This window comes from Aspergillus neoniger, assembly GCF_003184625.1.
Source record: "Aspergillus neoniger CBS 115656 unplaced genomic scaffold BO87scaffold_21, whole genome shotgun sequence".
NCBI classification, from domain to species: Eukaryota; Fungi; Ascomycota; class Eurotiomycetes; order Eurotiales; family Aspergillaceae; genus Aspergillus; species Aspergillus neoniger.
The window spans coordinates 276,896-289,692 of NW_020291149.1; the positions used below are offsets into that span (position 1 = coordinate 276,896).

Consider the following 12,797-nt stretch of genomic DNA (forward strand, 5'->3'; position numbering starts at 1 on the left):
CTTCATTTACTCCATCCAAGATCCAAGCTCACATAGGACCTACACCCCCTCGACCCATCGAGATGATTCACTACAGTTTTAACATCCCTGATTCTAATCTCGCCTTGATAAACCTGTTAAAGGAACAAACTATCACAACAACAGGTTGTGTAGTGTAATGGTTATCACTCTGGATTCTGATTCCAGCAATCCCGGTTCGATCCCGGGCACGACCTTTTTTGTTTCCTTACATATCTATCTACCTCTCCATTATGCGAGTCACATTTATTTTTGTCTATCTATCGATTGTGCTTGTACAAATTTTTATTTTTGCTGTTTCTTATGTTCCGATTGGATTGTGTCCATAACATATTTACTTATTCGCGTTTACTCGTAGATATGTATCAAGGGATTATCGAAGGTGATGCAACTATTACTTACTGTCATGGACAGGTGCTTTGGACTATAGTGGTAGAAATTGCAGTCAAGTGGCTGTATTGAGGAAACAGGTATGTCGTAGAGTTGTTGGTCTGGTCTTGGGAGTTGGTAAGTATGAGCTGGTCAATATTTATATAATGGGCAATTACTACTATCGTAATAATCTATCCGACTACTATGGTAACTAGTAGCTAATCACGATGATTTTAACTGCACAGTACTAATCCAGAACCTGGCTTTTCTCCAAGGCCATCTATTTGTCATTCACAAGTAGAATGAAGCAGAGCATATTCTATCAAATTACACCTACAAGGCTATTCTTATTACTGGTATAGATGATGCCGCAAAATGCCAAGTCAAGATTCGGGAATATGTACTAGATTAAATTAAAAATACAACTGCAGCCTCCTTGCAGAAAGAACATGGTCTCCTAGTCACCACCGACAACACTTCCACTGGGTAATGTGATCTCAAAGTCGTCAAAGTTCAATGTGTAATTGCCGATCACACCAGAGGGAGTGAGGTCGACGGTGAATTTGTGGCTCTTGGCGTCCGAGTAGTCATCGGACAGGTAATCTTGGATGTTGCTTTCTGAGAACTCCGCCGCGGAGAGGGTGCCTGTTTCCTCTAGGATGTAGAGGACAGCGACACGGGCGAAGTCAAGGACTTCTGTTGTGACGGTTGTCGAGTTGGAGGATGAAGAAGCAGTTATAGTCGTACTCGAACTAGAGGTGGACGTCTGCGTGGCTGAGGACTCGTGGTTTGTCTTGGTTGCGGTCGCGGTCGCGGTTGCGGTTCCAGTGCTGCTTGGTGGATCGTCATCGAAGACGATACCGTGCGCTGTAGCGACAGAGTCGCGGGCTGCAAGAGCTTGCGTGGGAGTACGTTCTGATAAAGCTGAGCTGGGAGAATGCTCGACGTTGGCTAGCAGGTGACTGGAGATTGAGGGCTCCTCGAGGGACGAGTCAGACAGAGCACGGCGGGCTTTGCTGCTGCTTGTTGATACGCTGGAGAACGAAACAAGGGTGTTTTCCGTCGTGCAGGACACATTGTTCTGGCTGAATAGGGCCATGATCGTCACAGCATCAAGAGGGATACTGTAGTTTTGCTGCGCGTACTCAAACAGGCGAGGAAGCTCGCTGCCCATGGTGGCGTTCTTATCATCGACTTCAGTGGTGACACAGCTGGCATCGCCAGAAATCGTACAGCGAGATCCAGTATAGCCGTTTGCACAAACGCAGGAGCAAACACTACCGCTTGAGACACTGACGCCGCCATTTTCACATGGGTTAGTTGTTGCGCAGCTCGTACCACTCGACTTATGGCGCACCACGAGCAGACCAACGGGGATGAGGATGGCAGCCAAGATGACAATGATGATCACGACGCAAATAAGGGCAAACAGCCACGGGGGCAGTCCGCAGCATCGGCGTGGTTGTTTCGGTGCGGCTTTCTCTTGATCACCATCTGCCCGTGGTGGTTCGTTGGAGTGAATCTGATGCAGCGTGGACCTCCTGAAGAAGAAAGGCCAAGACGAGTGACCTCCCTCAGGAGTTGCAGCCGGCGGGGGGAATGACGCCAAGATGCTCTTGATTGATCCGGACTTGCGTTTGGCGTCATCTATGAACACTGGTTAGCCTTTGTCGGTGGACTGACAATGGCACTTGTGGCCAAACTTACATTGGAACCTGGAACCACCTCCGCCATTCAGTAGATCGTTTCGACTCGCAGTCCGGCCATGCTCTAGATTCGATGCAAGTCTTGTCGCACGTCGAATGAGGTCAGGCAAACTCGTAAGGCTCCCTCGAGCCTCTGCGTCACGAACAGCACTCATGTTGAGACGCGGAGGCCGGCGGCCACCTGGGCGTTTGTCGCTCATTGTTGGCGCAGCCCTGGGAAGAGCCCCGATCTCCTTCTCCAAACCCCCATTGTCAACAAATGGGCGAGCTAAGGCAGGATGTTGAGTGCTGACATCCAAGACGATGGGTGCTTTCTCCAGGTTGAAGTGCGCAGACCCTGTTGAGCTGGACGAAACAGAATCTCTCCGATCAGGCCCAATAGAGATTTCTTTCAGGATAAACTCCGTGCCCGTAGTCCCGGACGTAGTCGGTCTAGCAGACACAGGGGTCCTCTCTGAGGGCGGTACTGGCGAGCTAGCATTGGATTTTTGAATCGTGCGTAAGGAAGGTTTTCCTCTGGTCCCGACGCTGGCTTGCCTGAGGAGCGTAGCCGTAGCTACTCCGGCTTGGTGAGTAGAATGTCTAGACGCATCATCGTCAGATTCGCCGTCCAAATACGTGCCCAAGATTTCCGATTCTGCCTGTCCTGAGTACCAGCTAGGTGGATATGGCTGGGCAGAGCCGTAGTGATCTTGCGAGATGGTTGGGCTATCCGGTAATTCCTCTGGAATAGGCGAAACAGACGAGGCACGCTGTCGTGCCGCAGGCACTGGAGGAGCAAGGCTAGCGGTCTTTTTTGGCGCGCCCCCTGGCGCAACACGCTGCTGTGGGGGAAGCGGATGAGGAACTGAGGGAAGTTCAGTAATCGACGAGACGGTGGATATGCCTGACTGTCGAAAGAGGTCGTCTGTGGCGACGGAAACGCGAGGTGTTGAACCTGCAACACTGTCTGGGCTAGGCGGCCGAGGAATGGGAATTCTGATGGCAGGACGCGGGCCTGGCGGGATTGGGAACGGCTGCGAAAAGGAGGGAACTGGACGTTTGATGTTCAACGGGCTAGGTGCTGGTGGGACATCGGACATGCTTCTCTCCGAGTAGACCGAAGGGGACGGGCAATCCGGACGGGGTGGGCGCACAGGCGGAGGCCCTTTTGGAACGACCAAGGTTGCGTGAGGGTTAGCCAGATTCGGCGGCAGAGGGGCGTTGTCGGGCAGAGGCCATTGTGTCATATGGGCTGGATTAATGCGGAATGAGGGCGCTGGTTCCTCTGGCGCTCTCTCAGGACGCTTTCCTGCCTGAAGCATCTCCCGCGCTCTTTTGACTGATCCTTTTCGCGCAAAGTCCCCATCTGGCTGGGGCCCAGAGCCTGCGCTTTCAGCTTGGGGAGCCATGTGATAACAGTGCTAGATTGTAGAACTTCTAGCAGTCATAGGAAACTTTTTGCACAATACGGAAGTAAGACCGGCCAGCGCATAGGATGGAAGTCGATATAAGTGTTAGTAGTGGAGATATCTTTCTTCAACACCGGAGAGCAGGTCGATGCGCGAAATCCAGCTCGGCTGGGTATGAGACGAAAGTCAAAAGCAGATGCAGGAAGATAGCGAAACAAGTCCGAGATAATCAATTGTCTAGAACTGTCGGACGCTGTGCAACAGTCTAGGCTTGAAGCAATGGGCTCAGAATTCAATCAAATGAGAGTGGTCGACAACAAGAGTCGCAATGGCACTCAATGCCTCTGGAGGGAATGAGTAAGTCGACGCTACAATCTCAGACATCATAGAAAGCCAGATCAGAAGCTTGCATACCGCACAGGAAAGATAAAATAAGGTCTTTGGTTCAAAAGAAGAATGAAGGAAAGTTGACCCAGGTCAAAGAAGTATAATATCAGACCCCCAAGGCTCAGCGAAAGCTTTGGCTGTCCGTGAAACCCCTGAGCGCATAGTTAGACACTTGTTAGTTACACCTGACCACAGGGGAAAAGCAATACTTTCGGACTTACGGAGTCATAAATCAGAAAAAAAAAGAATGACAGGGAACAAAAAAGAAAGAGCTTCTAGCCCTTACTTTGGGGGAAAGAGCGAACGACTGGAGAACAGAAAGAAAGAGAATAACCCCAGTGTCGCGTCAAAACAGACTCAGACTCAGTCCTTTGGGCGATAGCGCCTCACACGGATGGGAAAGCAAGGCCAAGGGTTTTCCAGCATCCCGGCAAACCAAAAGTCAGACGTTGATATTAAAGTGCTTCATTTCCGTCCTATGCGCAGGCATTAGGACCGGATAAGGGCGCAGACGTTTTAGAGTCGGACCAGTTCAGTCGCAAGTGGAGTTGACCCAGCGCCAATGGCGCGGGGACAGGCACGGAAAGCCGTTTGTGATAATGCTGGCTACTATTAAGAGACCCAGCGCGCGATACCCAGCCTCCCACGTAAACAATACATTCAAAAGGTGGTTGACCAGCCAGACATCCTGAGCTGAAGCCGCTTCGTTTGGGCGACAGTCAAGGTGACGAATAGCATCCCCTACCACGGCCTACCAACCTCATGTGCATGATAATTCCCTGGTTTTCCCTTCACCATTTGCAGTGTACGGAAGCTGCATGCAGACGGCAAGCGGAGTCCCATGAGTCGCAATGCCATGCTACACAAGAGGGGACAGGGTAGGCGAGGGCCGTAGATTGGCTCGAAAATGAGGATACTGAATTACCGGAGAAGCTAAAAGCTGGGCGGGTCAGGACCCGACCTTGACTGTGCGCCAGGCCATTGGTCAGGAACGGAACGACCAAGAGGATGGCGGATGGACTAGGTCTCACCTTGAACAGGAGTACCGCTCCTCTACGGCCCTGAGATTTCAATGTGAAACCGTCGACGAAGCTCCTCCCGTGTGCAGCAACCAATAAACGAGCCGAACAAGCGAGCGAGGCCTAATCATTCAGCGTAGACCATCCGCGAGTCGCATATGATCCTGGCTCGGGTAGCTCCACTGTATATCAGCGCCTTCAAACTAACCGAGTCTCACGACCGTTGTAGATTGGTGATAGTGACGAAGCGAGCAAACTCAATCAAAGCTGGCGATGGCGCCTTTTCCCAATTGCACATTCTTCTCTTTCGACTTTCGGAATGGAAGGAAGGACATCCGTCAAGACCAGCGATCGCGTCGGTTGTCAACTAGCACTCTTAGATCGTAGAACCCGTCTCGTTGTCCGTCGGGCAGAAAACTCATTGCGGTTTAGTGAGTGAGCCCCGGAGATTAAAAGCACAATAGTCGGATTACGGCAATAGATTAAGCGGGTAAACATCATATGAGGAACTGGACGGCCGGTGGGCGGGATAATAGTAGTATCCTCCTATTTTGTTCATGGTCTGTGAGGGCAGTCTAGAAGAATATGTGAGATGGTCAGGATACGAGATCCATCCGGAGGGTAAAAGGTGAGAGGCAGAGTGGCAGCGAAGGGAGGAGAGGAGGGAAGCCTTTGGAAAGCGACTAGGATGCGAGGCTCAACGGCCAGCCATCCTGCAGCCACTCCTGCAACTGCAAGTCTGCAACAACAACAACAACAACAACCACCCCCGTTTCCACTCGTGAAAAAGCCGACGGTTGTCTGACAGGGGAGTTCGTTGGTACCTTAGTTCTTTTCCCAGCAAATGCTTGGTCAATCTGTCGAAGTCGCAAAAATTGGTCCGGGCCATAAACAGAGTGGGTATGGTCTATGGGATGGTGTATCCAGTTTGTCAACGACTAGATACTCCATCCTACCTATCCAGTCAGTTAGTATACCCGCCCATCTGGTAAGTAATAAATGTTCCCTGTTCAAATGCGCTGGACCTTCCAAGGCAGAAATAAAAATAGACTCTGGTGGAAATATGTACCGAGAGTGGGTGCATCTGTTCTTCTATCCATATTGCTCTTCATTTATTTACTTTTCAACTGCCGTAGCTTGCATGTAGTCTATTTATATGCACAAGTCTAGAATTTACGATATGGAGTGGCTACTGCCTGAGAGCACGATCCTTGCGACAGGAAGGAAACTGATCCCAACTTGAACCTTCCCATCGCTTCAATCGCCACGACCACCACCACTACCTTACTTCTGGCGCATGGTGGCCTAGAAGAGGACCCTGCGAGCACCACCAGCCTCCCTCACACCTGGCCCAGCTCACTCCGCACTCGATGAACTTCCTTCTCCACGGTGCGCATCTCAACTACGACACTAGCGAGCCGGGGTAGGCGACTTTCAACGGCTTCGGTGAAGGACTTTTGGGCGCTGCGAAGATAAGGGGGCACCAGGATCCCGTACCAATGGATCGGGTCCGAAGAACGAAACTTCTTCTTTTTCGATCGCTTGGGCTTATCATCCGCATCGGGGTCTGTTTGAGGGGTCTCGGATGTGGTCGAGAGCTCACCAGCTTGGGTATCTCCCTCTTCGTGTTGTGGCCGATTTTCCTCAGGTGAATCGGCATCTGATTCGGGCTTCTCGTCCGTGTCGGATTCGTCCTCTGAATGTTGGACGGTAACTGATTCGATCCCAAATATACTGGAGTTTGAATCGCTATTGTCGGTGTCAGTCGGCGGTAAGTTGTCCTCCTCCGTTGCGTAGCGTTCCTCAGCCAGGTTGGTAGGAGGTTGTAGAGTCCTGATCAGGATGAAATCAATTAGCACCGCGTCTTGGGATGGTACAAACATCTACCAGACTCACACTCTTCTTGTCGCCTTCATGCGCTCATCGTAGTAGTCTGCCCCATAGTGTCGACCCGGTGGACAAGTATAGTTGGCTTGGGCAAGAGAGAAAAACCCCTGGTGTTGTTCTCAGTATCGCTTACCGCAACAAAGCCTCAAGCTTGCTATGGCGAAGTGACTTACCGAGGAGAGCTTCGACCCTAGCTCAGCTTGCAACTTCTGATGCTGATCTAGAAGGTGCAGATACCGCTCCAGTAGATTGTCTAGCGACTGCAGCAAGTCCTCCGGGGCATCTGCTACAGGAGCTTGCTTGGGTTCGGAATCCGGAGCTGGTGAAGCTGGACGGGAAGCGGGCGGAGTAGGGATTTGCGCCATTGGGATCTGAAGGTGATCACAGCGAGCGATCTGCAGCGCATAGACACTTTGTCCAGCAAGAAAACAGTTCAATTGTGAGTGAAGGCTTCAACCGTGGTTGTTGGCGAAGAGCGGAGCCATTCTGGAAGCCGAGGGGAAGATCCCCCGTGGAGGTCGGCCGGCGAGTCCGATAACTCCGTCATCGCGCCTCCGAGCCCAAAAGCAAAAGAATTTCCCGGAGAGCCTGCCAGCGATTATCCCTTCAACGCTCCGCTTGCATCCCCATCCGGAAGCATCCGTTTTTCTTTATATATTCTGCTTGTCAGAATAACCTTATTTCGACTCTTGCTGGGATAGAATCCCTGGTCTAGTTGACTGTTGAGGCGACTCGACTCTTGACCGGTACGCCACCTGCTTTGCGCTGTCCGAGGACATCTCAACCCTTCTGCGAAAAGCCTCTCGGAGTCGGACGTCCTCGGTAAAGACGACTCGGGCTGTTCCTCTTTGGGACTTGAAAAGCTAATGCGAATAGCATCGCCTAGCTGTACCCCCGCGTTAGCGGCCGAGCCGATTAGAAATCCAGGATCCCTGTATCTGGAATCGCTTTTAGCATCATCATCATCATCATCAACATAATCTTCAGCTTGTCCTATCTTTCCAGTTATACAAAGTTTATAATCGCATCTCTCCACTCAAATTCGCCCATCATGTCTGTGCCGACCATGCAGCGTGAAACGGCCTTCCAGGTCCGGTCTCTGGTATGCCCTCCCTGCTGAACCTAGATTGCGCGGGAATCCCTCCTACGCTCCTATTACAATGGCACTGGGGCTAACCAGTCATTTTATGCAGTTCCGCTCTTTGCTCCGTCAATCCTCCCAGTTCTCGAACTACAACTTCCGCGAGTATGCCCGCCGGCGCACGATGGATGCCTTCCGCGAGCACCAGAAGGAATCCGAGGACCGACGGATACAGGAGTTGATCCAGGATGGACTACAGAACTTGCGGATGATGAAGGTCAGTATATTCCTCGGCTGGACATGATTCGATGTGCCCGCGTTGGTCTCTTTTATGCAGACCATGCGTTCTGAGTCAAAGCGGGGGTGGACGCTAGTGAACGAGCTGCTAATACTTTTGCAGAGGCAAACCATTATCAGTCAGTTCTACCAGCTGGATCGGTTGGTTGTTGAGGGTCAGAAGACTGTGAGTATTCATGGAGCCTGTCTGTGATCGCAATGAAGCTAATTAGTTATCAGGGTAAGCAGACTGGCACGGAAGGAAACATTGTTCGCCAGAAGGATACTGGGTAAGATGAACCCTTCGTTATCTAGTTTCATTGGGAGTCTTTGCTGACGTCTTTTTAGCTGGGACTAAACGCCCAACGGGGATCATTTGTTTTTTCGTAGCGAGAGTACGGAGTTGAGGGGAATCCAGCACCAATACGATATCAATATCATTTGGGGCCATTTGAGCCGATGGCCCGAAGATGAAGGAATAGCATAGATCGAAGGGTTCTGTATTTTTATTGAAAGCCACTGCGCTTTAGGCAGCGATTCTTACTCTTACTCATCTGGAATACCATTCTTCGCTCTCTATTAGCCCAATCCATCTCATCTTGAAACTGTAGTTGATGGTAGTCATGTTTATTCTATGTGAGGGTTCTGAGTGACCCCAGTCACGTGCGGGGGCGGCGGCGCGGCGTTTCGCTGAGCGATCGCATCGCGCTGCTCCGATTCACCATCACCTCCAAAACAGCCTCGCCCTCCCAAAGAGTCCCTTTCTTTACAATCGGGCAAACCACACCCAGCTCCGTAGATTCACTGGGTGAGGGGCTCTCTGCCGTTATCCTGATTATTCTCCGAACAGTGAGACTGCAGGTCCGGCGCTCATCATGCCACCTACTGTAAGCTTGTTGCCGCGATCCACGACCCCGACACCGACCCCCAGTTATCGATCCACTCACCATTGCACCGAAACTTGCCAATGCGGTATAGAAAGATGCCATCGCTGATATGTACTGACAATCCTCCAGTTTAGATCATCTCGCTCTGGTCGCCAATTCGGCGATGGCGCCAACCGTAACAGAAGTCAGATCGATCACGATGTGTTCGAGGGGCTCCCTGTACGACGCTGGACACGTCAAACTCAGACAGTCTCGCAGGTCCCCAAGGCCGAAGGCACTGAAGCTGTCGTGCAGGGCCCCGGGGGGAAGTCAACCATTCCAGAACACCCAATGCCTCGAGACAGTCACCTGTTGAGCCCCATGAGCAGAGCCCTCCTGCGTGCTGCGCGAGCTGGATGCATCTACATCCGCCAAGCGTCAAAAGACTCCGAAGACGAAGAGAAAGAAGCGACCGACGGAGAGGAACAGCCACTTATCCAGAGCACCGAACGCAGCTTCGTCACGCGCAAGTGGTCCGCCGTACCGAGACACCTCGAATCATCAGAAATTGAATTCCTCGCCAAGCGACGACCGGGTTTACCCACTCTATACGGTGCTGCTGCTGCGACTACAGATGGAAATAATGCTCCTGCGCCGATGAGGAGGACCAAGTTCAAGAAGGTCGATCCGGCGACCGGAAATATCTCGATTTACGAAGCATGGGTACCGGAGGGACACAAGATTGAAGGAGAGATCACCGATGGAGCTCAAGTTGTAGCTGAAAACACCGCGGTCACCGTAACCCCTGAGGCGCCCGCGCCCGGTACGGTCATTGAGGGAGTTGGCGTTGTCAACGCTGAGGGTGTGGTGGTCGCAGATACAAACTCTGCAGCTGTCATGACTCCTCCAAAAAGACGGCCCCCTCCCCCAAAGCGCAAGGCGAAGGGCTTTGGAAAGGGGCGGAGAAAGAAGGTCATGTTTGCTCCAGGCGACGGCGCAGATGCCGCCACGGTTCATGGTGCCAATGGCTCCGGAGTGGATGGCGCTTCAGATTATGCCAAAGATGGGGATGCGTCACGTATGTCTGGTGATCAGAATGGACAGGAAGAGGACGACGAGGAGGGTGAGGAAGGCGATGAGAGCGACGAGGGTGATGAGTCTATGCTAGAGGCAAAGACTCCGGAAACTCCAGTTCCGCGCCCCAGCACTGAGCCGCCGACTGACTCGACGCCTGTGCCTGCACCGGCTCCGGCAACTGAACCAGCTGCCACAGCTGATGCGGCGTTACCAACCCCTGAGGTTTCTTCAGCTGCTCCAGAATCACCCTCAGCACCGGCTCCAGCACCGGCTCCCGAGACAGCTCCAGAGCCAGCTGCAGAGCCAGCTGTCCCGCCCACTCAGCCAGAACAACCATCCGTCGCTGCTAAACCTCCTTCAGAATCTGCTGCTATCCAGCCCACATCGGAGGCTTCCGAGCAGACGAGCGAAGCGCCAGGACAGAAGGAAGACGTGGAGATGACCGAAGCTTACCCCTCAATACCTGGTCCTGAGGATAGCGTATCTGCAACCCCTCAGCCAGTTCCAGCTACTCAGCAACAGGAGCCAGCTCCTAGCGCTGAAGATGTTCCGGCGCCCCAGGAAGCCACTCAACCTCCCGTCGCAGAAACATTGCCAGCTGCACCAGCTTCAGAGCAGCCTGTCGATAAACAGCCTGCAGATGAACCAGCACAGCCAGATAAGACAAGTACTGATACTGTTCAGCCGCCGACACAGGATGATCAGAATAAGGATACGACCATGGAGGATGTTGAGCCTCTCCCAGAAACCGCACAGGATCAAGCACCGGTGGAACAACCGGCGGAACAGCCGGTCAAGCAACCAGCTTCCGAGCAACCAGCTCCTCAGCCTAGTGAGGCTGTTGCAGAGAGCAAGGAAGTCGATCTGCTCGGTACGTTGGAAGCGAGTCTGAGCCAGCCACCGGGCGAAGAACAGGGTGACAACCAAGGGACGGACATCGAGATGGAAATGGATGCACCTCCCCACGTTGAGCAGCCTCCTGCTACGGAAATAGTTGAGCCCGTTGCGGATAAGGCCGGGGTGCCTGAGACGCAGCCGGCAGAGGATACCACTGTGGCTGCAGAGACTGCCGTTGAACCAGCTGCAGCGGAACAAGGCGAACGGCCTGCTGAACCACTCAACGAACAGCATACCGAGCAAGCATCCGAAGCTCCTGCACCGCAGTCCATCGAACAACTTCCACAGGCTCCAGCGGAGAAATTGGAAGAGCCGGCAGGCGAGCCGGTCGTGGAACAGCCTGTGAAGTTGGAATCACCTGCTCAGCCCGAGCAACCTACGCAAGCAGAGCCACCTGTTCAGCCAGAACAGCCCAAGCAGGAGGAGCCTGTACAGGCAGTTGAACCTACACAATCAGAGCAGCCGGAACAACCTGGACTACCTGCTCAGCCGGAACAGCCTGTGCAAGCGGAGCCTGTAGAGCCAGTTGAGTCCGTGCAGCCAGAGCAACCGGAGCAACCAGAAGAACCTCAGCAACCCGAGCAGCCTGTGCAACCAGTGCAGCAAGATCAACCCCGAGAGCAAGCCCCATCACAAGCTCCTGAGGAAGTTCCAACCGAAACTGCAGAGCCAACGCCCCAGACTGCAACCGAGCAGCAGCCCGAGCAGACCGAACAGACACAAACCAAGCAGGCGCCTGCTGAGCAACCATCAGAGCCCCAGGCAGATGAACCACCACAAGCACCAGAGGAGCACGTTCCCGTTAACGCAGAGGAACCAGCCGCTCACAAGGTAGAAGAAGAAACACCCCTCGTTCCACCTCAACAGCCAGAGGAAACCCAGCCACCCAAAGAACCTACGCCGCCCGCATTACCAGCTCCAGAGGAACCACAACAACAGCCAGAGCCAGTACCGGCCCCTCAGCCTCCAGCTGAAGCACCCCCGGCCGATGAAAAAGCAACCGAAGAAGCTCCAGCTGAAGCTGAATCTAAGGAGCCTGTACCTATCTCCGAACCCGAACCCACCCCAGCCGAAGCTCCCTCTGCACCTCCTGTCCCCGAGCCTAAGCCTGAGCAACCAGCCCAAGAGACGGCCCAACCCAAGGAGTCAGAGCAGCAGGAGCAACAAGAACACCAACAACCAGCTGATACAAACACAGCATGAGATATATCATGCCCATATCCAATAAGACATACTAGTCTTTTCTTCCAATTCCCCTTCTTTCCTTAGAACCAGAAATTCTTCTTTAAACCTACAGTTCAGGCGCAGCTAGGAAACGGTGCTATGGCGTGAAATCACGGGGACTCGGAATGATTTTTTATTTTTATTTTTTTATTTTTCTATCTATTTATCATGACTGTGGAATTATCATACACGGTATATGTATGGCTTGTGCCATTCGGCTGATCATTTTTATATTCCGTTTCTTTTTTCTCTGTTATTGTATCATAGGGAAGTATATTTTTCTTCAATTTTCTCCTTATAGACCGTTTCCTTTCACGTCTCTTGGTTGTTTAGTGTAGCGTATTAGTACTTGACATATAGCACCGTATACATTACTAGTAGTACATCGTTTAGTTTATCCCCCTTTCTCGAAATCAATCCCTGATAGTACTACTCAGCTAGTGATACTCGACAATATGAACTGAAGGAGACTCCACGGTTCCTCATTTCGCCTGGGTTGCTACTTCATTACAGAATCCACAAGTTATATATACTAAGTAGTACGTACAAACACTGGAACTTGAACAGCAGCAGCCTTAGTACTACTACTACTAGTA

The 12,797-nt window shown here is 52.2% G+C and overlaps 4 protein-coding genes and 1 non-coding gene across 5 annotated transcripts; 3 read left to right on the forward strand and 2 right to left on the reverse strand.

Annotated features, from left to right (window-relative positions):
- The first annotated feature begins 143 nt into the window (after nt 1–143).
- BO87DRAFT_t159 lies at nt 144–215 on the forward strand. The gene has a single exon. It is a non-coding gene; the product is annotated as a tRNA-Gln (tRNA).
- Nucleotides 216–847: 632 nt separating this feature from the next.
- On the reverse strand, nt 848–3,487 carry BO87DRAFT_398032 (uncharacterized protein; the record flags this gene model as incomplete). Its single annotated transcript, XM_025625351.1, has 2 exons — nt 848–2,037; nt 2,098–3,487. 2 exons carry the CDS (start codon nt 3,485–3,487, stop codon nt 848–850), a joined length of 2,580 nt encoding a protein of 859 aa, XP_025478521.1.
- A 2,540-nt stretch (nt 3,488–6,027) lies between these two features.
- On the reverse strand, nt 6,028–7,249 carry BO87DRAFT_407687 (uncharacterized protein). The gene is made up of 3 exons (XM_025626098.1): nt 6,954–7,249; nt 6,790–6,887; nt 6,028–6,726 (listed from the first exon to the last, which is right to left on the reverse strand). Exons 1-3 carry the CDS (start codon nt 7,143–7,145, stop codon nt 6,234–6,236), a joined length of 783 nt encoding a protein of 260 aa, XP_025478522.1. The 5' UTR covers nt 7,146–7,249; the 3' UTR covers nt 6,028–6,233.
- A 146-nt stretch (nt 7,250–7,395) lies between these two features.
- Nucleotides 7,396–8,722, forward strand: BO87DRAFT_377657 (LYR motif-containing protein). Its single transcript, XM_025623604.1, has 6 exons — nt 7,396–7,526; nt 7,657–7,882; nt 7,974–8,138; nt 8,262–8,324; nt 8,378–8,427; nt 8,486–8,722. The coding sequence occupies exons 2-6, from the start codon at nt 7,832–7,834 to the stop codon at nt 8,493–8,495; spliced, it is 339 nt and encodes a 112-aa protein (XP_025478523.1). The 5' UTR covers nt 7,396–7,526; nt 7,657–7,831; the 3' UTR covers nt 8,496–8,722.
- Nucleotides 8,723–8,877: 155 nt separating this feature from the next.
- Nucleotides 8,878–12,564, forward strand: BO87DRAFT_460083 (uncharacterized protein). The gene is made up of 2 exons (XM_025628994.1): nt 8,878–9,024; nt 9,154–12,564. Exons 1-2 carry the CDS (start codon nt 9,013–9,015, stop codon nt 12,178–12,180), a joined length of 3,039 nt encoding a protein of 1,012 aa, XP_025478524.1. The 5' UTR covers nt 8,878–9,012; the 3' UTR covers nt 12,181–12,564.
- The last annotated feature ends 233 nt before the right edge of the window (nt 12,565–12,797 follow it).

What these genes read in the sequence shown, in the direction of transcription:
- BO87DRAFT_377657 (XM_025623604.1), top strand. Translation starts at nt 7,832, where the DNA reads ATGTCTGTGCCGACCATGCAGCGTGAAACGGCCTTCCAGGTCCGGTCT. An exon ending in AGAACTTGCGGATGATGAAG is followed by an intron (nt 8,139 to 8,261) that starts GTCAGTATATTC and finishes ATACTTTTGCAG; the next exon opens with AGGCAAACCATTATCAGTCA. An exon ending in TTGTTGAGGGTCAGAAGACT is followed by an intron (nt 8,325 to 8,377) that starts GTGAGTATTCAT and finishes ATTAGTTATCAG; the next exon opens with GGTAAGCAGACTGGCACGGA.
- BO87DRAFT_407687 (XM_025626098.1), bottom strand. Translation starts at nt 7,145, where the DNA reads ATGGCGCAAATCCCTACTCCGCCCGCTTCCCGTCCAGCTTCACCAGCT. An exon ending in TAGGGTCGAAGCTCTCCTCG is followed by an intron (nt 6,888 to 6,953) that starts GTAAGTCACTTC and finishes GAACAACACCAG; the next exon opens with GGGTTTTTCTCTCTTGCCCA. An exon ending in ATGAAGGCGACAAGAAGAGT is followed by an intron (nt 6,727 to 6,789) that starts GTGAGTCTGGTA and finishes CATCCTGATCAG; the next exon opens with GACTCTACAACCTCCTACCA.